Source organism: Diaphorina citri, unplaced genomic scaffold, assembly GCF_000475195.1.
Source record: "Diaphorina citri unplaced genomic scaffold, Diaci psyllid genome assembly version 1.1 scaffold201, whole genome shotgun sequence".
Taxonomy (NCBI): Eukaryota; Metazoa; Arthropoda; class Insecta; order Hemiptera; family Psyllidae; genus Diaphorina; species Diaphorina citri.
In genome coordinates this window covers 2056-27429 of record NW_007377638.1, presented here as the reverse complement: position 1 = coordinate 27429, position 25374 = coordinate 2056, and the positions used below count along the sequence as shown (strand labels likewise).

Here is a 25374-nt window from a genome sequence, read left to right as displayed (position 1 = left end):
GAAACGTTACACAGAACTTACAATAAATTAAAAATATATACCGAATTTGTCACAAAAACGTTAAAACATTAAAAATCCCTAATTTTCGAACACTTTGTTCATAGTTCATGGGTGTCGTTTTCAGCTCGTTGTTGCTAATTAATGTATCTATTGACCGTTGCAATGAACTCTCAAGAATACGTAAACACCAACAACACCAACAACACCAACAACACCAACAACACCAACAACACCAACAACACCAACACCAACACCAACACCAACAACAACTGCGAGCCTAGTTAGCTAGGAAGATCGTGCCTGTCCTATAAGCACTAGGTCACGGGTTCGATTTCCACACGGGGCAAACTTTATCCTAAACAGATAATTAAGGTTCGTTTTCTGAACGGCTGGCTTTCTCTTATCCTGCCCTCCTTCTCTATTTGGTTTCTGGACGGTAAAACCTCCTTTGTTCCTCCATCAAACCTCCCCAAAAAAAAAAAATCAACAACACCAGCAACAGGAGCAACAGGAGCAACAACAACAACAATCGTAGGTATGAATGTTGTGATTGATATATTTTGTCCACCATAATAGTTATAAAGATTATGTTAATCTGGTTAATACTTATGATTGATATTTTGTTGACAGTACCTAAATAGCTAGATAGTAACTTAACAATAGGTAGTCCACAGCACAGTTCAAGTGTTCAGTCAAACCAACATACCTTGGTTTGATTATACCTTGGCTTGATCAGTAGACATTGTTTTGATTTACATTATTACATAACAGTCCATTTTCTCTCTCGGTAAGGTGACTAACAACGAATGTGTACCGGGTATACCTAGTGTACACATTTACGCTCGGTAAGGCAGCTGCCAACGAATTCCGGGTATGCCAATGAATATACAGTGTGTTCCTAAAGTAAGAAGGGGGCGGTGACTTGATACAATGTGTACATAGGTATTCAAGTATTTTACGACAAGATAGGAGAAAGCCATCCATTCCGAGAACAAACCGTTTTTTTACGGTATCTGTTTAGGATAAAGTTCGTCCCGGACGGGAATCGAACCCGTGACCTAGTGCTTACAAGGCAGGTGTCCTACCCTCCAAGCTAACTAAGATGGAAGGCTTAAATCTTGTACCTTGCTTTGGACTTCGGTCAAAAATGGAAGGAGTTCTAAAGCTGTATCCACACATATATAGTCGCAGTCGACGCCGTCGAACGATGGTCGATCGACGAGGTGAAGAGGTGAATCTATGTTGTCAAGGCAGTGTACGGTTTCAGTCGACGTCGACCGACGGCGTCTACTATGTGTGGACATTCCTGATAGACCATGTAGGAATCTCACCTGGTGATAACTTTGACCAGGCGAAGTTAGGTATTTCTGCGCTGAGCAAAGTAGGTAGTTAATTTATGTCTGTAGGTACTCGGCAAGCAAGGTAGGTAGTCTCTGAAGGTACCTAGATAGATATTTTGTGCTTAGCAAGTAGTTAGGCTTTGTAGTTCGGGTACGCTAACTAAGATGGAAGGCTTAAATCTTGTACCTTGCTTTGGACTTCGGTCAAAAATGGAAGGAGTTCTAAAGCTGTATCCACACATAGTCGCAGTCGACGCCGTCGAACGATGGTCGATCGACGAGGTGAATCTATGTTGTCGAGGCAATGTACGTTTTCAGTCGACGTCAATCGACGGGGTCAACTATGTGTGAACACAGCTTAACTCTTGACTATGAGGCAAACTACAAGTACTGATTCTAATGATAGGTTTCAGCAATCATCATTTCGTAGGTACGACTGTCAGTCTGTCGGAATCAGTAGATAACTATTGGCTACTCAGTAAAAATCCAGAGAGAAAAAGAGGTCATGCTTGAAGTACCTAATCGATGTTGGATAATTCAACTATATAGGGTGCATCAGAACTTGACGAATATTACAATCTTACAGGGTGAATATTACAATCTTACAGGGTGTTCATACTTGAAAATTTATTTAAGTAAGGCTAATTAAGAGGTAAGGATATCTGCCTTGGTGGATGGTTAAGGCTAAAAACTGAGTGTAGTGGAGAGCAAAGAGCATCTAGAGCTTTTTGGTCTCAGTTCTATGCGGTTCGAAATCGTCGCTTCGCTCTGTCATCACTTCCTTCTACCTGCTCGATGCTTTATGCGCTATGCACTGTTTTATTAAGCCATTATAGATTATTTCGAGTCTGATTGGTCAAATACTGTATGATGGATAGATAGTAGTAACCAATCAGATGAAAATTCAGATCGAAAACTATGTTTTCTTACCCCTAGAGGTAATCGATATGTTGTTATTTAGATTTTACACTGATCAGTTCCAGAATTTATCTTTAGATTAACGTGTTGATTAATTATTTTTGTTTGGATTATGACATCAGCTCTTATCTGTTACCATCGTACTAGGTGTTCCGTTATCCACACAGAGGTATCACATACACGTACACAACATTAGATAAATAAATAATAATCTATTGTAAAATCACTTCACAGCAAAGGGAGACTTGTGATTTTCTTCGAGTGACCCATAGCCCATAGTCCATAGTCTACACTAGAGCAGTGCAGTTTCATATTGAAAGCCAAAACATGGAAATCCATGCAGACTTTTGATTTATCCGAAACGCCGAAATTTAAATAAATGCAATTTCTTTGTGTTATTATGTCACAATCTTTTGGTACTCACTACAGCATTGTAGGATTTTCCAAAACGCCGGAAAAGGTTGAAAGTTGAAAGACAAGAGACTGCTTTAAAGCGTGTTAGACAATCCATTCTATTGTATTTTTTCAGTGTGTCTGGAACAAGATGCTTTACTGCTTTCTAACGTGGTAGCACAGCACGTTAGAAATAACACTTTTTCTTATTTGACGTCAAAAATTGTCATCTCCCACTTTTTACGACTGAGGTCTGTATTCAAAACTCATCCGATGGTAACCGATCTACATAAGTAAACAGTGTTCATTCATTGGCACTTTAAACAAAGTATTTAAAATATTGTACTTAATAACTTAATTGTACATTTTGTTGCTTGCTTTGCTGATTTTCTCCTGGTTCTTCTGTCATGGGAATGAGGTATGATTTCGCACATCCATTTCCATCGGAGAAAGTTCCATGTTTCATGCTTTGAGACGATTTCTCCATTTGCATATCCGAATCTTCTCCTGGTTCTTCTGTCATGGGAATGAGGTATGATTTCGCACATCGATTTCCATCGGAGAAAGTTCCATGTTTCATGCTTTGAGACGATTTCTCCGTTTGCATATTATCCGAATTATCTCAATTATCCGAGGATGTTCAATTTAGCATGTCTCTTACTGTAGTTTCCTGGGATACACATTTTACATGATTTATATTTACTCTGATTAACTTGTACATATTTAGGTACTGTGATTATTGCATTTACATAAACTCCCGTGATTATGTCATGGTTGTCATGAATCATGATCTTGTAAAGATTCAGTTTATATCTTCTTTCCCATAAGACTGATTGGATAGAAGTCCAAGTATGATTGGCCCGTGGATTTTATGGATAAGATAAAAGTATCTTTTCTCGATTTACATGTGGGTTACACTTGTCGTCAATCTTATGACATGTGTAGTTGATATCATGAGCACTTTCCCCCTGGTCTACAGGCTCATGTTGAAATCAAGTTTGGACATTTAAGTCTCTGCCTCCTTCCCTGTGTGTCCTTAGAAGTGAACAATGGGGCAGTTGCAATTGGGAAAATATTATTAATAAAAGCGTAAAAAGTTGTGAAAAATCCGAATCTGAGGTCAAAACTCCGAAAAAGTAACTTTAAAAGGTCGAAAATTCAATTTTCAATTCCCGTTCTAATGAAAAAGTTCAAAGAGTTGTGACGTCAGACTTCACGTCAAAATGCGCAGAAAAGCTTGCGCACAAATAAACGAAGCGGGAGTCATGAATTATGACGTCATCGCCTACGAGAGCGTATGCCGTGACGTCAAACTTCACGATTTACCGGAATTTTTTTAATAGATTTATCTCGGTATCTAGAAGTCGTAGAAGAAAAAAATTCTGTTGGTCCTCATTTTTTCTGCTCTATGACTTTGAAACATGACCCAAGTAAGCGCAACTGATCTATTATAGCAGAAAAAGTCGTGGGAGAAACACCCATGGAAGAGAGTATAGGATTTTCTCTCACGATTTTATCTTTTATGGATGTTTTTTTTTTTCTGCAAAATTGTATTTCATGAATGGCACCCAAATATAACAAAAGAAAAAGCAACCCTAGAACTTGTATCTAATATCAATTTTCTCGTCTTCCTTTACAGATGAAAAAACCATCCTCAAATCGGTCAGTGGGCGGCTCAGGTCTGGAGAGCTGACAGCAATCATGGGACCCTCTGGTGCCGGCAAATCTACCCTGTTGAACATTTTGACAGGATACAAGTAAATACGCCAAAAGCAGCTCCTATCAAATTTTTCATCTTGGGCCAAATCGTGGAAAATATGGTGTTACAGATATTTGCTACGAATGATTGTTACTTGTTACCTTAATACAATCATTCCCCCTCACTATCAGTTCTAGCTTATAACTAATCAAAAGGCTTCCCTTTTTCTGGGTTACCCCCGTGTTCCCCCATGGTTACCTGAAAAGGAAAAGGTTGAATGTTTCCACAAATGGGAAGTATTGTGTCTCTTCTCGCCCATCTGATGAGAGGCATACTACGGGATGGGCATGAGATATCTTTTCTAATTGATTGATTGATTAACAAATCAAAAAACGAAAAAAAAACGGGGGTGAAACCCCCATCTTAAAAAAAAAAAAAAAAAAAAATGTCGTTCCCCATTAAATATTAGGAGTATAAAGGTGTACACCTCGATAAATTTTATGACTTGACTTGGACTCCAAGCACCAAAAGTGATCATATCCAAAGAAGCAAGTGTGTCTTCTTCAGCAGGAGATAAGTCCGGTGCTTATCTAGTCAAATAAAGTAGTCGATTGTTATTTCATGGTTATCTACCTCTCAGGGCTGTATTTAGGAGGGCCTGCGCCGATAGGCTTTCCCTTTAAATCTAATGTAACACCCTAAAATGACATTCCACATATTGAATCCGCATCACATGGTTTTATCAAACTCGTTTTCCATTTTCGACACAATTATATGTTGCCTTGTGCGCCATCACAACATGGCAAGTACCTTGTAGGTTCATAAATAACTAGGTTTAACTCGTGCTTAGCATGATGTAGCGTTACGCAATGACATACCTGAGGTACCTATCGTATTAGTGACATTCGTCTGAATGTAAGTACACTCGCGTGCAAAAATTTTGGAACTGATTGCCTTGGGAACTTTTTCAATATCGACAATGTTTGCATTCAAAGACTTCAAAGAGTCAATTGTGCTAGGTAGGTAGGGAGGTGGTACTTCTGATGTCTGAATAAATCATTGCTTATTCATCCTTCTCGAAAAATACCCATGAGCCCCAGTACACCAGCAGTAGTCTAACTACTCTTGTTACCAAGTTCCCAAACGATAAAATTCAGTTTTCCTAAAGACTTGGAGAGCTTCCTTCAAGTTGCTTCATTTGAGGAATTGTAGAAGACCGATTGTCGATCGGGAACCAAGTTGATTTTCGATTGTCAACCAAGAGACTGTAGACCCATGAACCGAACCTCACGATGGTTGACTGCGGTTCAGGACGAGCCTATTAAACATGGCTAGAGACCCCGGTGTATGGCTGCCATCACCATTCGGCGAAAGCTAAGGCCGCTAGAACAACAACAACCCGATGAACCAAGAGACTATAGACTCCCTTGGTTCTTACCTCTGTGGTAGTCCCGGCCTTATGTTGTTGCTGATAACTCGAGTGCTAGCTATTCTACACTGTACAGTACCTACCTATGTACCTCGTACAGCTACAGGTAGGTTTGAGTAAAGTTGAGCCAGAGAACCAGTTTCTTACCAAGAAATAAACACATCAACTGGTTTACAGCATAATTTTATGTTAAGTACACCTCTATGTAGGTAAGACCAATTGAACCAATCACGTGTTGAAACCAAACCTCGTAGGTAAAACGTGACACCCCGGAGGGCCTGGTACGGGGCCTGAGATGAACCCCGTACCTGTGATTAGGAAGACGTACGTGAGACTAGACCCCGTAGCTGTCACCTAGGACCTCGTAACCTGTGACCAGGACCCCATTCCATAAAGACCTTTGTGTTGAGCACTTGGCAACAGTTATGACGTAAATATAAAGAAGAAAAACCTGTAAGAACAGTGCATAATCATTTACCATGCTGTAGTGACGTCAGAACTTTGTGGAGTTCGAAGTAGAAAAGTTGCTTTCAGAAAAAGTCCTGTTCCTGATAGGAACTACTTTGATAGTAACTACTTGGAGCTCCTTGGCAACTTCACACTTTACACAAATACTTTAACTTAAAAATGACGTCATTACGCCTATTAATCACCAGCCGCGTTATGTTTTCCCCTTGTTTTTATACTTGTGATATGACGTCACAACTTTTCTGACGTGCGAAATTATGTAAAACGTTCTTTCTGGAGTAGCTCTCTGGAATAACCCGTTTTGGTACGTGTAGATTGTAGAAATTTCCACATACCAAAACGTACTTATTTAGCAAACTATGTGGATCTTTTTTAAGAGGTATGATAGAGGGACTGTAACAACGCAGGTCTTATCATCCTGAAATCAAAGGGAGGAAGAGGAGAACAGGACCTATAAGAGAAAGCCAGCTATTCCGAGAACGAAACTTACCTGTTTAAAATTAAGTTCGCCCCGGGTGGAATTGAACCCGCGACCTAGGTCAATTCCTGCGCCCCGGGAGGGAATCGAACTACGGACTTACAACTAACAAGGCAGACACTTAACTAACAAGGCAGGCAAATTCTAGATATTTCTCCCCAAGGAGCCTCTTAATAATCCTTAACGATCATCTCTGTACGACTATTTTTCATTTTAATTACATGCCATAGTGACTGACAAAAACCTTGGGCTAGTATTGCTCGGCTAGTCGTTAGTTTACCTGACTCTAGCTGGATACTGGTTAAACTGCCTCGGTGGCATAGTGGTCAAGGTGCTCGGCTGGTAGACAGGAGGGCGCGGGTTCAGTCTTAGCCGAGGCAGGGAATATTGTCCTTATTTACACATTTGTTCGAGGCATGGAATTTTATCAGCATTTATTCGAGTATTTTCTATTATTGTTTGAATAAGCACTATTATTATTATTTGACGAAAGAAAAGAACACCTAACTACCTATCTATGTCCTATGTATACCTACATAGTTTTAGATACCTGGAAAATTATCCAAACCACTCTATGGAGGGAGAGGAATAACAAGGAAAAGAATAATATTTGAACAAGTCCAGTCCAAATAGTGCAGTTGCTAACCGAGAGGACTGCGGTTCAAATCTCAACAGAAAAATAAACTTCTGTACCTCCTTACAAATCAATTCCTTTTCTAGCAAGTTCTAGGACTTGTGACTCTTTCAAGATTAGCCTTATCTTAATAATATCACCAGGTAGACAATTATCTAGTCCGGTAGTCAGTTGGATCTTATACTTGAGATAGTATGGTTATTTTTTTCGGTAGCTTGTGTGCCTAGTAGATTAGATAAGATAAGAAATCTCACATTATGTTTGGAGCTGTCTATCTATTCGGCTGATTTTCGTGATGAATATGTCATCGGCTGAGTAGATGCCCTTCGCACTCTACCTTTGCTATTTCTTTAGTAAGGCAAATTTCAGGTTGCCATCCTCCCTGTTCAAAATCCCCGCTTCTCTTTGTAAACGAAAAAAAAAGAACCCCTCCTAAACAAATGCCAATCCTCTCTATTTTCCAGGACAAGTGGCACCGAGGGCTCCATCACAATCAACGGCCATGAGAGAAACCTCAGTCAGTTCCGCAAGCTATCCTGCTACATCATGCAAGACAACCAGTTGCACGCTAACCTCACTGTGGAGGAAGCTATGAATGTTGCGACGGCACTCAAACTAGGCAAAGACCTGACCAAAGCCGCTAGAAAAGACGTGGTACGTACTCTATTTTACCGATCCGATACCAACCACGCTCAACGTTGCTTCTTGAGTGGTCCATGGGGAACTTTTGAATCCAGCGTGCTATTGGCACTAGCTATGTACAATAGAATACGTAGGTAATTATGTACAATAGGATAGTTAGAAATACGTATTATGAAGGATATTTTAAGATGTTTAATACCTAGAGGAAACTTGAACAACGGAGGTCTTGTTCCAAAATAGAAAAGAAATGGAAGACAGGATAGAAGAAAACCAGCCGTTCCGAGAACAAACCTTTTCTGTTTAGGATACAGTTCGCTCCGAGCTGGAATCGAACCCATGACCTATCGTTTACACTGAAGACATTCCAGATATTTTTGAAATCATGATTCGAGTTTCTTAATTGCAAAATACGTTATGTACCTATGTAAATTTGTGATTAATTGACGAGCGTAATTTTTCGCAATCTCATTCTCGCGACTAACAATGAGTGGTATAAGGCAGTCGTTCCCAACCTGGGGATAATAACACCTTGAGTGGTAAACATGATTTTTTAGAAGGGTAAAAAGACCCAAGTGCATAGTCCTGTACTAGTTTTTTGACACCTATTTCTATGCTATACTAGTTTTGTGGGCTAAAATTGAACTTGAAAAGGGTTTCTAGTCTGGAAAAGATTGAGAACCAGTGGCATAAGGTATACCTACCTACGAGTGTTTTCTCTTATCATTTATGTGCTCGTACGTTTATCTCCTAGTAAGAGAACTAAGAGGCCATGTAGTTTCATTGTGAATTTAGAACTCCATGAGTCTCAAAGGTCAGTCTATGTTGTCAGTAGAGATAAGAGACGTTTTTGTGTACAGAGGTCAAATTCTCAGCTAACGCGTTAACTACATATGTAAAACTAGATTCATACCTTGCTAAGTGACCTGAATAGAAAACTTGATCTCAAAACCTTAGAATGAGGTTTTGTCAATGAATCAAGGATTAAGGAATGGATGATATTGTACATTCATAGTTATACTTGAAGCTGCGAAAGTGCAAATCCATGCTCGTAAATTCTCAAGTGTGTGTACAAACATAGTTGACCATAGTTAACCCCACAGTCGAGGAAGCTATGAATGTTGCGACGGCACTCAAACTAGGCAAAGACCTGACCAAGTCAATTTAGCATGTCTCTTACTGTAGTTTCCTGGGATACACATTTTACATGATTTATATTTACTCTGATTAACTTGTACATATTTAGGCAGGTACTGTGATTAATCCATTTACATAAACTCCTGTGATTATGTCATGGTTGTCATGAATAATGATCTTGTAAAGATTCAGTTTATATCTTCTTTCCCAGAAGTCTGATTGGATAGAAGTCCAAGTATGATTGGCCCCGTGGATTTTATGGATAAGATAAAAGTATCTTTTCTCGATTTACATGTGGGTTACACTTGTCGTCAATCTTATGATATGTGTAGTTGATATCATGAGCACTTTCCCCCTGGTCTACAGGCTCATGTTGAAATTAACACCCATATTTATGAACAAAATGCTGGCTCTTAAGTTGTGCTAAGCATAGTCTCAAGGCATTTGATTGGTCAATTTTGACTTGAGACTGATCCAAGAAGGAACATTCTTGTTCATAAATACGAGTGTAATTTTGGACATTTAAATCTCTGCCTCCTTCCCTGTGTGTCCTTAGAAGTGAACAATCAAAGCAGAAAAAGTCGTGGGAGAAACACCCAGGGAAGAGAGTATAGCATTTTCTCTCACGATTTTTTTCTTTTATGGATGGATATATTGGAACAATGAACGTTATTGTAAACCTGAAATTTTACACTGTTAGTTTGACACAAATGCACTTGGGTGTCATAACTCGTAATGCAGGTTAGATGTTGAGGTAGGTCATGGGACAAATCTGGGACAAAAATCACCAATCTATTCTATTTTACATAATATGGACTGGACTATTAGGCTCGATCCTAACCTGGAAAAAAAGGAGGAGGTTGTTTATGGATGTTTTTTTTTCTGCAAAATTGTATTTCATGAATGGCACCCAAATATAACAAAAGAAAAAGCAACCCTAGAACTTGTATCTAATATCAATTTTCTCGTCTTCCTTTACAGATGAAAAAACCATCCTCAAATCGGTCAGTGGGCGGCTCAGGTCTGGAGAGCTGACAGCAATCATGGGACCCTCTGGTGCCGGCAAATCTACCCTGTTGAACATTTTGACAGGATACAAGTAAGTACGCCACAAGTAGCTCCTATCAAAATGTTCATCTTGGGCCAAATCGTGGAAAATGTGGTGTTACAGATATTAGCTTCGAATGATTGTTACTTGTTACCTTAATGCAATCATTCCCCCTCACTATCAGTTTTAGCTTTTAACTAATCAAAAGGCTTCCCTTTTTCTGGGTTACTCCCGTGTTCCCCCATGGTTACCTGAAAAGGAAAAGGTTGAATGTTTTTACAAATGTCGTTCCCCATTAAATGTTAGGAGTATAAAGGTGTACACCTCGATAAAATTTATGATTTGACTTGGACTCCAAGCACCAAAAGTGATCATATCCAAAGAAGCAAGTCTTATCTTATCCGTGTCCGAGATTTCTCCTGTATGAACATCAAATTGTTTTCCTCCAGAATTCTGCGACAGTTATGGCTGCTGGAGTACAGTCATAAAGATCTTGCTTTGTGCAGGTAGTGCCAATGTTGACGTCGACCAAAGAAGCAAGTGTGTCTTCTTCAGCAGGAGATAAGTCCGGTGCTTATCTAGTCAAATAAAGTAGTCGATTGTTTTTTCATGGTTATCTACCTCTCAGGGCTGTATTTAGGAGGACATTCCACATATTGAATCCGCATCACATGGTTTTATCAAAGTCGTTTTCCATTTTCGACACAATTATATGTTGCCTTGTGCGCCATCACAACATGGCAAGTACCTTGTAGGTTCATAAATAACTAGGTTTAACTCGTGCTTAGCATGATATAGCGTTACGCAATGACTTACCTGTAGTACCTACTGTATTAGTGACATTCGTCTGAATGTAAGTACACTTGTATGCGAAAATTTTGGGAACTGATTGCCTTGGGAACTTTTTCAATATCGACAATGTTTGCATTCAAAGACTTCAAAGAGTCAACCAAAAAACTTACCTCGGCATCTTGAAGACAATGCTTCTAGTTGGTACCTACCATAAAACGGTCAAAAGTGGATATTTTTAAAACATTCAGAAAAGACTGTGAGAGTAAAAGAATCAAGTAATCCCCAGGGCCCAGTTAGAAATCATAAAACAAATAGGCAAATCAAATATTTAGCTACTTTTACGTAGGTAGATTAATTAAGAATTTACCTACCTGTTAGATAAATAAAATATGGCGAATAGGTTTTCCTGAATTGATCATAATTAAGATGGATATACCAATTTTACGGATATACCTACACAATTATATTTATTAAGACCTACCTACCTGCCTGTATTATTATCCTAAACATCCGCTTCTATTTCCTACAAAATCCAAATCAAGTATTCAGGTTCATAAAAAAACCCAGACATTGCAAACTTGGTAAAAAAAACTACCACATGATAAGGAAGTTCCAAGATAAAGATATGTACAAAACAAGAACCAAATATTTTTACATTAAAGGAAAAGAAAGAGAAAAAAAAAATCGAATTTGGTTCCTCTTTCCTGATGATTATTATGCATGAAGTAGGTACCTATATTGTAGGTAGGTATATACATAATATTCAGTAGGTATTTCCAGTGTAATTTGTGTGAAAATCAATCAATAGGTATTCTTTCCGTTAATTGATACAGCTGGGTTGATTAGCGGTCTACAAAATTATGGCCTATGAAATGCAAAGCCTGAAGCCGATAGAGAACATGAACGAATAGACCTCTTGGAATCTCTGATGTGTTAGTGGAGTTAAGCAACGTTGCACGTGGTTAGTATCCGGATGGGTGACCACGATGAATTCTCGCGAGTTGTGCGTTCACGAGTCGTTCGTTCTACACAAAAATGCATATGGCAACCCCGGACTCGCTCTTAGTTCCAAAAGGACTCGTCGATTTTCAAACCCACAGCGCTAGTCACGCTAGTGTGTCATGCATTTTTTCTGTAGAACGTACAACTCGTGAAGGCAGAACTCGTGAGAATTGGTCAACCCGAGTTCGCGAATCCGGGATTCAGAAATGTGTAGAACCCAGCATAAAAAATTGCCTTCTGAGAACCGCTTCCTGAATTTTGATTAGGTAGGTAGTTAGCTTACGTACAAAAAATCGTTGCCTCTACACATCTGACGTTTATACCTTGCCTTGAACAAACTTCTCTTATAACCTTGGCTAGCACATAATATGTCTAATGGCAAGCCAATATAACGTATGGAACTACCTGATACTCCTGATAGACCATGTAGGAATCTCACCTGGTGATAACTTTGAACAGGTGCACATGAACACGAAAGGGGTATTTTTATTTTTATTATTTTTTTTTTTTTTTTAATCCAATGAATCCGGATTCCCTGGAGTCAAGTATCTGGGATTCGATGGATCCGTTAGATTTAGACAGAAGAAACCTAATTGGTGCAAAATGGTGATCGATTGGCCATTTTGATTTTTTGATTCCCAAACGTTCAGTAATAAGACAAGGGACTTTAAATGTGTGTCAAAACATAGTTGACCACCCGTCGATCTACGAGGAAAATCTATGTTGTCGAGGCAGTGTGGACGGTTCAGTCGACATCGATCGATGGCCGGTCGACTATGTGTGGACACAGCCAGCTTAATTAGCTTGGAAGGCAGCGCCTCTGCCTTGTAAGCGCTAGGTCGTGGGTTCAAATCCCGTCCGGGGCGTATTCCTAAACAGATAAGGTTCGTTCTCGGAACGGCTGGCTTTCTCCTATTTTGTCTTCCTCCTCTCTTCGCTTCCGTGACGATAAGACCTTAGGCTATCAGGTACATCTGATCAGGTCTACCTGATAGTGTGTGTGTGCTCATCTGGCATCAGGTTACCTGTCAGGTCTAGCAATTACAGGACCAGGTCCACCAAAGTTCTTTTATTGGAAAGAATTTAATAATAATAAATTCTCTTCTCACTAAGAAAAAAGACGCCCCTCACGAGAATGCAGATTTCCAATGGAATGATGGTTTTGGCTGCGATGTTCAACCAGTCACAGGCTGGCAGCTGCTTTGTTTGTTATTAAATAAATGTTTCTATCTCTTCTCAGATATCGGAAATCCTGGACACTCTGGGACTTCAGGAACACAAAACCACCATGACATCTAATCTATCAGGAGGTCAGAAGAAGAGATTGTCCATCGCTCTGGAATTGGTTAACAATCCTCCTATCATGTTCTTCGATGAACCAACCAGGTGAGTACTCCTGACCGAGGGGTTGTGGGTTTGAGACCCATGTCGGATACAAATTTATTTATAGCGACAGGAAATTGGAATTTACAATCGCAACTGATACCTCAATCCTCAGTCCACTTCACAAGGCTGAGTTCACACCGAAATATGAACGCAAAGTCGACACAAAAGTCGATTACACCGGGAATCGAACCCAGAACCTTCAGCAAACGATTCGCAATGAGGTTTGCTTGATTAGTGACTAGTGAACTAGTGATGTGGTCATAACATGCAATCTCATTGGTAAATCAGGAAAAAAGTGAAAAAACCCATCAGTTAGTAAATTGAAGTCAGTTAGTAAATTGATCATGAAGACTTGAAGAGGTACTCAATTAGCCATACGCAGCTATCCAGTGCGATTTAACAGTCACTTAATAAAACTTCGACGAAATACTGGGTTTTTTACACAAATACTTTAACTTAAAAATGACGTCATTACGCCTATTAATCACCAGCCGCGTTATGTTTTCCCCTTGTTTTTATACTTGTGATATGACGTCACAACTTTTCTGACGTGCGAAATTATGTAAAACGTTCTTTCTGGAGTAGCTCTCTGGAATAACCCGTTTTGGTACGTGTAGATTGTAGAAATTTCCACATACCAAAACGTACTTATTTAGCAAACTATGTGGATCTTTTTTAAGAGGTATGATAGAGGGACTGTAACAACGCAGGTCTTATCATCCTGAAATCAAAGGGAGGAAGAGGAGAACAGGACCTATAAGAGAAAGCCAGCTATTCCGAGAACGAAACTTACCTGTTTAAAATTAAGTTCGCCCCGGGTGGAATTGAACCCGCGACCTAGGTCAATTCCTGCGCCCCGGGAGGGAATCGAACTACGGACTTACAACTAACAAGGCAGACACTTAACTAACAAGGCAGGCAAATTCTAGATATTTCTCCCCAAGGAGCCTCTTAATAATCCTTAACGATCATCTCTGTACGACTATTTTTCATTTTAATTACATGCCATAGTGACTGACAAAAACCTTGGGCTAGTATTGCTCGGCTAGTCGCTAGTTTACCTGACTCTAGCTGGATACTGGTTAAACTGCCTCGGTGGCATAGTGGTCAAGGTGCTCGGCTGGTAGACAGGAGGGCGCGGGTTCAATCTTAGCCGAGGCAGGGAATATTGTCCTCATTTACACATTTGTTCGAGGCATGAGCTTCATCCTCATTTATTTGAAATTATTTGAGATGTATCCATTACCTAATTAGCTACAATATTTCTGTAAGAAGAGGTTAAGACATAGGTTTGCATTGAGATAACTTTTGAAGAAGTTCACAGTCCAAATAGTGTATTCGCTAAGGCCTTAGATTTCTAACTGAAAGAGGACTGCATTTCGAATCTCAGCAGAAGTTCACAGTCCAAATAGTGTATTCGCTAAGGCCTTAGATTTCTAACTGAAAGAGGACTGCATTTCGAATCTCAGCAGAGAAGGGACTAACAAGAAACGCCGACCCTATTGGAAGGGACTAACAAGAAACGCCGACCCTATTGGAAGGGACTAACAAGAAAAGTCGATCCTATTTAAGAAGGAAAAGGCTGGGAAGAAGAAGATACTGAGAATCTAACCTGGATCTCTAGCGAGCTATGCCCTGAATCCTAGAGAGGACAGGATAGGAGAAAGCCTGCCGTTCCGAGAACGAACCTTACCTGTTTGGGATAAAGTTCACCCCGGGCGGGTATCTAACCCGCGACCTAGCGCTTACGAGGCAGACACGCTACCGACCAAAGGTAGCACACCTTCCAAGCTAAATAGGCCAAGGGACTAACAAGAAAAGTCGACCCTATTTAAGAAGGAAAAGGCTGGGAAGAAGAAGATACTGAGAATCTAACCTGGATCTCTAGATAGGAGAAAGCCTGCCGTTCCGAGAACGAACCTTATCTGTTTAGGATGAAGTTCACACCGGGCGGTTATCTAACCCGCGATCTAGCGCTTACAAGGCAGACACGCTACCGACCAAAGGTAGCACACCTTCCAAGCTAAATAGGCTAGCTACTGGCTCACCCTTGACAAATGGAGTGTACCAGAAAGCATGTAACGTGTTCCAATCCACTCGACCCGGATCTAATATTCTCATCCTATGTAGGTACCTATGCAACAAATAATACAACCCTGTATGAAGGGATGTTGTGTTCTCTGACACCCAGTATCTCAAATAAAAACAATTGTGTGTTGAAGTCAGATGAAAGCGGTTATGAGGTATAATCAGAAAACGAGTACATTTCCTTCCTATAGGATAAGGAAAGTAAAAACTGTCTTAGCCCTAAAACAGAGTGGTGCGGAGAGCAAAGAGCATAGAGAGCTTTATGCTCTCAGTTTTGCACAATAGATATACCTACAGAGATCACAGTACAACAACCCATAAAAAAATAATGCTCCCAGTTTGTGAAGTGGTCGCTTCCCTCTGCCTGCTCGATGCGCTATCTACTTGTACTTCACTCTGCTGTTTTAAGTCTTAGGCCGGCCATTCACTATTTTTTTTTTTACATTTCTAAAGTTTCTTTATGCATTTAAACCTAACCCTACAATAACATTGGTCACTGCTCTTTTTTTTGTAAGCTCATTTTTGCATTCAACCTAACCCACTTTACTCACTATAATAACACTGGTCAGTTGTGATCTTTTTGTGTTTAACCTATAATAACACTGGTCATTTGTGACAGCTCTTTTTTGTAGTAATTTTCCATTTTTTCCCGTTACTCAAATTATTAGGTGCAGTGATCAAACAACTGATGAATAGATTATTGATTATGTTCATAGGAAAAGATGGAATTTGTTAAAAATATGTATAGATTTGTAAAGTGAGAAATTGCTTGTAGAACAGCTTTATGAATAATTAGGATTTGACATTAGAATAATTTATCTATCATGTGCCAAGTGTATATTATTAGCAAATCACTCACCCATGGGTTTACGATGTTACTGTTTGTTAACTTATAGGTTGTATGAATAATTAGGATTTGACATTAGAATAATTTATCTATCATGTGCCAAGTGCATATTATTAGCAAATCACTCACCCATGGGTTTACAATGTTACTGTTTGTTAACTTATAGGTTAGAGTTCTCGTTGCCCGTTTGTGTATAATCTGTGAGCATGCTCAAGGGTTACATTAACATGAGATTGAATACAACAACCTAATCATTTTAATTTATAGACCACAAGCCAAATTGGTTGTGGGTCTATGTAGGCCTTTGGGCTATAAAACACATCTTGTGATACGCTAAAGAAAATGAGTAGTATGAATAATTAGGATTTGACATTAGAATAATTTATCTATCATGTGCCAAGTGCATATTATTAGCAAATCACTCACCCATGGGTTTACGATGTTACTGTTTGTTAACTTATAGGTTAGAGTTCTCGTTGCCCGTTTGTGTATAATCTGTGAGCATGCTCAAGGGTTACATTAACATGAGATTGAATACAACAACCTAATCATTTTAATTTATAGACCACAAGCCAAATTGGTTGTGGGTCTATGTAGGCCTTTGGGCTATAAAACACATCTTGTGATACGCTACAGAAAATGAGTAGGTAAATTGAAACCAACCTGAATTTTGGTGAGTCTTGAAGACATTCTTCTACATCAAGCAGAATCATGATTGAGATTTTCAGTCTATTTTTTCAGTAATATTGATTGATAGGTAGGTAAATGATTTTACACTGACATTTTTTTTTTTTTTTGCACACTGATGATTTGAACGGTAAAACCCTAGATCTGATTACACATAATTTTTAGAATAAAAGTAAATCTGTTATAATACTGCCTGTGAGGATAAAGAATAATAAATATTTATAACATTAACAATGGGTAGATAATTTAAATGGATTTGTTGTAAAAATTAAAAATTCTCTTTTCTCCTATGGATCTGTGGAAACACAAAAAATCAAAAATCACAAAACACAACAAAAGACGACACAACAGGTGATCAGCAGTGTTGCCAAGTTTAGGAAAATGAGAAAGAAGCGTATTTTTGTTACCTTTATCCATAGCCGTATTTTATTGAGATATCATGTACAGGGTGTTTATAAAGTTTTGACCAGGGGTGGGCTTGTGAACTCCACCAAGATATAACAACCAATGGAAAAAAATCGGAGAAGCTTTTGCTCCGGATAAGGATTGTACGGCCTGATCATGATGATGCTTGGATACTGGGGTCATTTATTTTGTCTGACGAATCCAGTACACTTCAGTCGATCATTTAAGACCGGTTTTAGCGTCACCTATGTTAAGCTACGCCGAGCAAGGCCAATAAATGGATGCGTGACTTCAACACTATATTGGTAGTTATTAGGAAACATTAAAAGGAATAAAGGGAGAACGGGCTCTAGTCTTGATTTTAAATCATTACATGAAAGTAAAATCGAAAATCAAATCAATAATAATAATAATAAACTGAATATTAAACAAATTACGTAGGTACAGTGGTACATAGGTATTCTTTAATCACGATCGAATAAACTACGGGCTGAAAAATTCCCGGAGGGACGGGCCCAGCTTGTTTTTTTCTTCTCTCGAACAAGTAGGAATGGACTTTAAGTTGGTCTACTCCCTGTTTAAGGCCCCCAGCCAGACCACAAGAAGAACTTACCTATACACAGGGTAATACCCAAGTTGATACTGGCCCACTTGGGGTCAGGCGCCCCACAATCACAGCAACAATGATTCCCCGGTATTTTCAGGAGCGCTTCCCACATTTGTTTCTTTGGCTTGGTATTGTTCTGAGAGATACTATTGACTGGTGTTATGCTAGCGTGTTCATCCGAGGGGTGTCGAGCTTTGCTATCCTGTATTGCCGCCCCTATTACTTCCTGAAACGGTACATCAATCGGTATAAATATCTATGATAAGAGACTTTTTTTAAGAGGTTCGCTCAACGTTGCTTAACTTCAGTGATCAGACGAGAAATGGTGTATTCAAGATGACATAACCACTAGAAAGATTATTTTCTTCTTTTTCAAGAGGTTTGATAGAGGGAACTGTAACTACGAAGGACTTATCGTCCCGAAATCAAAGAGAGAAGGAAGACAGGATAGAAGAAAGCCAGCCGTCCCGAGAACAAACATTATCCCTTCAGGATAAAATCCGCCCCGGGCGGGAATCGAACCCGCGAGCTAGCGCTTACAAGGCAGACGCGCTACCCTCCAAGCTAAGGCTCACCTGTAGTGCTTGTATCCAGGCATGGTAACTCTCTTCGGAATCTGCCTGTACCATATGGCTCTTATTAGGCTGTTCTGAGAGATACTATTGACTGGTGTTATGCTAGCGTGTTCATCCGAGGGGTGTCGAGCTTTGCTATCCTGTATTGCCGCCCCTATCACTTCCTGAAACGGTACATCAATCGGTATAAATATCTATGATAAGAGACTTTTTTTAAAAAGAGGTTCGCTCAACGTTGCTTAACTTCAGTGATCAGACGAGAAATGGTGTATTCAAGATGACAAGCACTAACAAGATTTTTTTCTTCTTTTTTAAGAGGTTTGATAGAGGGAACTGTAACTACTAAGGTCTTATCGTCCCGAAATCAAAGAGAGAAGGAAGACAGGATAGAAGAAAGCCAGCCGTCCCGAGAACGAACATTATCCGTTCAGGATAAAATCCGCCCCAGGCGGGAATCGAACCCGCGAGCTAGCGCTTACAAGGCAGACGCGCTACCCTCCAAGCTAAGGCTCACCTGTAGTGCTTGTATCCAGGCATGGTAACTCTCTTCTGAATCTGCCTGTACCATATGGCTCTTATTAGGGGATATCACTTCAAAACAGAATCGTCTCTCCTGATCCAGGGCCGGTCGTACAGAACACAGTCTCATATCTTCCTCCATTATAGTCGCGTGCTCCTCCCCTGATCTTTTCCTGAGGGGAAAAAATGTTCACTTAAGAGATGTGTAAATATTGGGTTATTGGGAGTCCTTTATAACATTGGTGCAAATGACATGTTTTAATTTCAAAGTCAGTTCTACCTCATTGTGTGTGCTCACCAGGTAGACCTGACATTCGGACCTTTTCAGCCGCACCCGTCAGGTCTACCTTCTAGTGTGTGCGTGTGTTGTGCTCATCAGGTCACAGGTAGACCTGATCAGGTGTACCTGTCAGGTCTAACGGATAGTGAGTGGCAGGCCTAATTAAGAAGCTATGTTAAATGGAAATTTTGGAAAAGTAAATCGCCCGAAAGCTTACCTGTACACGAGTTGTTTGTCATTCAGATAGAACCAGCGTCGATTCCACGTCTTGAACGCATTGGTTGTCCTCTTGAACAAATACCCTTGCATCCGCCTCCCCCCCGGTCCACACTTCTCACTAGCTGACACCTGATGAGCTCACACACTATCAGGCACACCTGACAGGTACGGTTGAAAACGTCTGTCTGTCAGGTCTACCTGATGAGCACATACACTGATAGTGAGTGTCTAACCTTAAGTAAATATTTGTAGAATAGTAATTCCTAACCCTATACCGAGAATGAGGTACACGATAGAGCTACCTGGAAAGGACTGGGTTATTGGGAGTCCTTTATAACATTGGTGCAAATGACATGTTTTAACTTCAAAGTCAGTTCTACCTCATAGTGTGTGTGTGTGTGTGTGTGCTCACCAGGCAGACCTGACATTCGGACCTTTTCAGCCGCACCCGTCAGGTCTACCTTCTAGTGTGTGCGTGTGTTGTGCTCATCAGGTCACAGGTAGACCTGATCAGGTGTACCTGTTAGGTCTAACGGATAGTGAGTGGCAGGCCTAATTTAGAAGCTATGTTAAATGGAAATTTTGGAAAAGTGAATCGCCCGAAAGCTTACCTGTACACGAGTTGTTTGTCATTCAGATAGAACCAGCGTCGATTCCACGTTTTGAACGCATTGGTTGTCCTCTTGAACAAATACCCTTGCATCCGCCTCCCCCCCGGTCCACACTTCTCACTACCTCCTGTACCATTACTAGGTAACACCAGGTCTTCACTATTCACTAGGGAGTGACGGGCATGCAGCTTCTTCTGTAGTTTGACCGTCTCTTGTTTAGCAATCACCATCTGGAATTCAAAAATAAGTAATAAATTTAATAATATACGCCTATTGGAAGGGACTAACAAGAAACGCCGACCCTATTGGAAGGGACTAACAAGAAACGCCGACCCTATTGGAAGGGACTAACAAGAAGCGCCGACCCTATTGGAACGGACTAACAAGAAACGCCGACCCTATTGGAAGGGACTAACAAGAAAAGCCGACCCTATTGGAAGGGACTAACAAGAAAAGTCGACCCTATTGAAAGGGACTAACAAGAAAAGTCGACCCTATTGGAAGGGACTAACAAGAAACGCCGACCCTATTGAAAGGGACTAACAAGAAAAGTCGACCCTATTGAAAGGGACTAACAAGAAAAGTCGACCCTATTGAAAGGGACTAACAAGAAAAGTCGACCCTATTGAAAGGGACTAACAAGAAAAGTCGACCCTATTGAAAGGGACTAACAAGAAAAGTCGACCCTATTGAAAGGGACTAACAAGAAAAGTCGACCCTATTGAAAGGGACTAACAAGAAAAGTCGACCCTATTGAAAGGGACTAACAAGAAAAGTCGACCCTATTGAAAGGGACTAACAAGAAAAGTCGACCCTATTGAAAGGGACTAACAAGAAAAGTCGACCCTATTGAAAGGGACTAACAAGAAAAGTCGACCCTATTGAAAGGGACTAACAAGAAAAGTCGACCCTATTGAAAGGGACTAACAAGAAAAGTCGACCCTATTGAAAGGGACTAACAAGAAAAGTCGACCCTATTGAAAGGGACTAACAAGAAAAGTCGACCCTATTGAAAGGGACTAACAAGAAAAGTCGACCCTATTGAAAGGGACTAACAAGAAAAGTCGACCCTATTGAAAGGGACTAACAAGAAAAGTCGACCCTATTGAAAGGGACTAACAAGAAAAGTCGACCCTATTGAAAGGGACTAACAAGAAAAGTCGACCCTATTGAAAGGGACTAACAAGAAAAGTCGACCCTATTGAAAGGGACTAACAAGAAAAGTCGACCCTATTGAAAGGGACTAACAAGAAAAGTCGACCCTATTGAAAGGGACTAACAAGAAAAGTCGACCCTATTGAAAGGGACTAACAAGAAAAGTCGACCCTATTGAAAGGGACTAACAAGAAAAGTCGACCCTATTGAAAGGGACTAACAAGAAAAGTCGACCCTATTGAAAGGGACTAACAAGAAAAGTCGACCCTATTGAAAGGGACTAACAAGAAAAGTCGACCCTATTGAAAGGGACTAACAAGAAAAGTCGACCCTATTGAAAGGGACTAACAAGAAAAGTCGACCCTATTGAAAGGGACTAACAAGAAAAGTCGACCCTATTGAAAGGGACTAACAAGAAAAGTCGACCCTATTGAAAGGGACTAACAAGAAAAGTCGACCCTATTGAAAGGGACTAACAAGAAAAGTCGACCCTATTGAAAGGGACTAACAAGAAAAGTCGACCCTATTGAAAGGGACTAACAAGAAAAGTCGACCCTATTGAAAGGGACTAACAAGAAAAGTCGACCCTATTGAAAGGGACTAACAAGAAAAGTCGACCCTATTGAAAGGGACTAACAAGAAAAGTCGACCCTATTGAAAGGGACTAACAAGAAAAGTCGACCCTATTGAAAGGGACTAACAAGAAAAGTCGACCCTATTGAAAGGGACTAACAAGAAAAGTCGACCCTATTGAAAGGGACTAACAAGAAAAGTCGACCAAGAAGAAGAAGAAGAAGAAGAAGAAGAAGAAGAAGAAGAAGAAGAAGAAGATGATGATAAGAATCTAACCTGGATCTCTAGCGAGCTAGGCCCTGAATTCTAGAGAGGAGGACAGGATAGGAGAAAGCCTGCCGTTCCGAGAACGAACCTTATCTGTTTAGGATAAAGTTCACCCCGGGCGGGTATCTAACCCGTGATCTAGCGCTTACGAGGCAGACACGCTACCGACCAAAGGTAGCACACCTTCCAAGCTAAATAGGCTAGCTACTGGCTCACCCTTGACAAATGGAGTGTACCAGAAAGCATGTAACGTGTTCCAATCCACTCGACCCGGATCTAATATTCTCATCCTATGTAGGTACCTATGCAACAAATAATACAACCCTGTATGAAGGGATGCCGTGTTCTTTGACACCCAGTATCTCAAATAAAAACAATTATACACTTAAGAAAGTATTTACAATACACACAGTGCGTTCAGAAAATGTTGAATCTCTTTGTATCAAGTTTGTTTTTTGTTTTATGGTTTTAAGTGGCACGGTTCTATTGTAGGAGCTCTTCGACAAAAAAGTAATGCAAAGTACCTACCTGCACTAATGCAAAATAGGTAGCCTAGAGTGCCCTAGACTAATTTGGGAATTCCGATATTTTAAGGCCAGTACGCAGTAGTAACAGTACAGTTAGCACACCCTATACTACTGCTATTAAGGAGAAGGATAACGTTTGTCATTCAGATAGAACCAGCGTCGATTCCACGTTTTGAACGCATTGGTTGTCCTCTTGAACAAATACCCTTGCATCCGCCTCCCTCCCGGTCCACACTTCTCACTACCTCCTGTACCATTACTAGGTAACACCAGATCCTCACTATTCACTAGGGAGTGACGGGCATGCAGCTTCTTCTGTAGTTTGACCGTCTCTTGTTTAGCAATCACCATCTGGAATTCAAAAATAAGTAATAAATTTAATAATATAGGTTCAAATTCTAGTACACAATTCAAATTCTAGCACACAATAACATAATGCACTCATTTTTCTATTGCAAATATTTCAAAGAGTTACTTTCTCACTTAGATTCTCAAGTGGAAAGGCTGAAAACAATTGTCTTTGATTCTAAAGGTTCCAGTACTTACACTGCAGACTTTGTCTCGCGAGACCAATCTCTACGGAGTCTAGCAAGTTCGCAGAGTAGTGTACACAGGGCATGCAGCTTCTTCTGTAGTTTGACCGTCTCTTGTTTAGCAATCACCATCTGGAATTCAAAAATAAGTAATAAATTTAATAATATAGGTTCAAATTCTAGTACACAGTTCAAATTCTAGCACACAATAACATAATGCACTCATTTTTCTATTGCAAATATTTCAAAGAGTTACTTTCTCACTTAGATTCTCAAGTGGAAAGGCTGAAAACAATTGTCTTTGATTCTAAAGGTTCCAGTACTTACACTGCAGACTTTGTCTCGCGAGACCAATCGCTACGGAGTCTAGCAGGTCGCAGAGCACTCTATCACCTGTGTACACTACACTACGAACTTGCTAGAAAGTGGTCTTGCGAAAAAGTCTACAGTGTACAGTGTATCGGCACCTTTATAAGTCATCTGAAGAGGGACTATGGGATGGGCATGCTACGACACAGACCACACGCGTCTAAATGTCTCATTGAGCTATGAAATAAAATAAACGGTAAAAAACACATGGAAAAAAAAAATCTTACCCATTTTGTACTCTTTCTCAAGCACCACTCCTTTACTTTAGTAGGATACACTCGTGCCAATTCTGACATGGTCTGTGTTTTAACACCAGGACCAAGTTAACGCCTAGGGCATTTTCTGCCACTCAACTCAAGACTCATGCAATAGTCCTACACACTGGACTCAGCACACGGGAATTTCGTTAGAAAAGTCCCCCATTTCAATGTAATGTAACCTGTCTACCGCCTTTAAGTGGTAGAAGTTTCATACAGATGTTGTAAGTCAATAGGTATGAAGACTCTCAATCCATTGTTTGAAAAAATCCGTTTTCATTAGCTTCAAAACATTGTCAAGGTTACACAAAAAAACGCAATACACTAATCATTAATAACAAGTAGGTTACAACGTAAAATATCACACATATAAAACCGAATCAATAGAAGACCAACAAGAACACCCGGGTGTTTAGAACAATAGAATCACTACGTCAATAAAGGAAGATTTGAATACAGAAAAAAAAATCACTCCATCAATAAAGGAAGATTTGAATACACTATTAAAGCTACAGAATATCACAACTGAGCTTAAAGATGAAATCAATACAAAAACAACATTAGCTACTTATAGTTTATAGTCATCGCATACTTAACACTCGTAGTCATCAGAATCATCTTTCATTCTAAAATTCAGGGCCTGAATTCATGAATCTTTTATCCTGAACAGATAAGGTTCTCGGAACGACTAGCTTTTTCGTATCCTGTCTTCCTTCGTTAAGTGTTAAAAGAAAGCAAGAACGAGGGACCCAAAACGTGTTTTGAAAAAAAAAAAGAAAAAAAAAACTGACCATCGAAAATTTTGACGAATACATTATATTTTCCTTATTATAAGATAAGGAAAGTAAAATCCCATCATGTGCTGCCCCCCACCTTGATTTTCATCTCAGTCCTGGTAGGTGTTAAGTTAAAATCACATATCCCAAGTACCTATCTCTACTGATAAGTGATAAGTCCTCACTGGTTGTTTCGATCACATTCCTAGCTAAAATCAAAATACATAGGTACTTATCAGATTAATCATACCATATCATGCCATTTCAGATACTATATTTAGATTAGAGATGCAGATATTGGCAACAAGATATGCATGACGTTTCTTCATAGTAACCCCGCAGCCCAGAAAGGCTGAGTGGTTAAGAGCACTGACTCACAACCTGAAGGTGCTGGGTTCGAATCCCGGCCAGGACGGACATTTTTTGACCGAACCTTTCCGTTCTGTAGTAGGCATGGATGTGTGTTGAAGTCAGATGAAAGCGGTTATGAGGTATAATCAGAAAACGAGTACATTTCCTTCCTATAGGATAAGGAAAGTAAAAACTGTCTTAGCCCTAAAACAGAGTGGTGCGGAGAGCAAAGAGCATAGAGAGCTTTATGCTCTCAGTTTTGCACAATAGATATACCTACAGAGATCACAGTACAACAACCCATAAAAAAATAATGCTCCCAGTTTGTGAAGTGGTCGCTTCCCTCTGCCTGCTCGATGCGCTAT

The 25374-nt window shown here is 39.9% G+C and overlaps 2 protein-coding genes across 2 annotated transcripts in view; one reads left to right on the top strand and one right to left on the bottom strand.

Moving 5' to 3' along the window:
* Positions 1-4258: 4258 nt before the first annotated feature.
* Positions 4259-13382, top strand: LOC103505881 (ATP-binding cassette sub-family G member 4-like). The gene is made up of 3 exons (XM_026821085.1): positions 4259-4408; positions 7824-8013; positions 13218-13382. Exons 1-3 carry the CDS (start codon positions 4353-4355, stop codon positions 13365-13367), a joined length of 396 nt encoding a protein of 131 aa, XP_026676886.1. The 5' UTR covers positions 4259-4352; the 3' UTR covers positions 13368-13382.
* A 4586-nt stretch (positions 13383-17968) lies between these two features.
* LOC103505880 (arf-GAP with coiled-coil, ANK repeat and PH domain-containing protein 2-like) overlaps positions 17969-25374 on the bottom strand; it is a gene marked incomplete at its 5' end in the record, with an annotated part of 9450 nt that continues 2044 nt past the window's right edge. Inside the window, 5 exon segments of the mRNA XM_026821098.1 lie at positions 17969-18223; positions 18573-18641; positions 18644-18736; positions 19087-19264; positions 20202-20431. Coding sequence (XP_026676899.1) covers positions 17969-18223; positions 18573-18641; positions 18644-18736; positions 19087-19264; positions 20202-20431 — 825 coding nt within the window.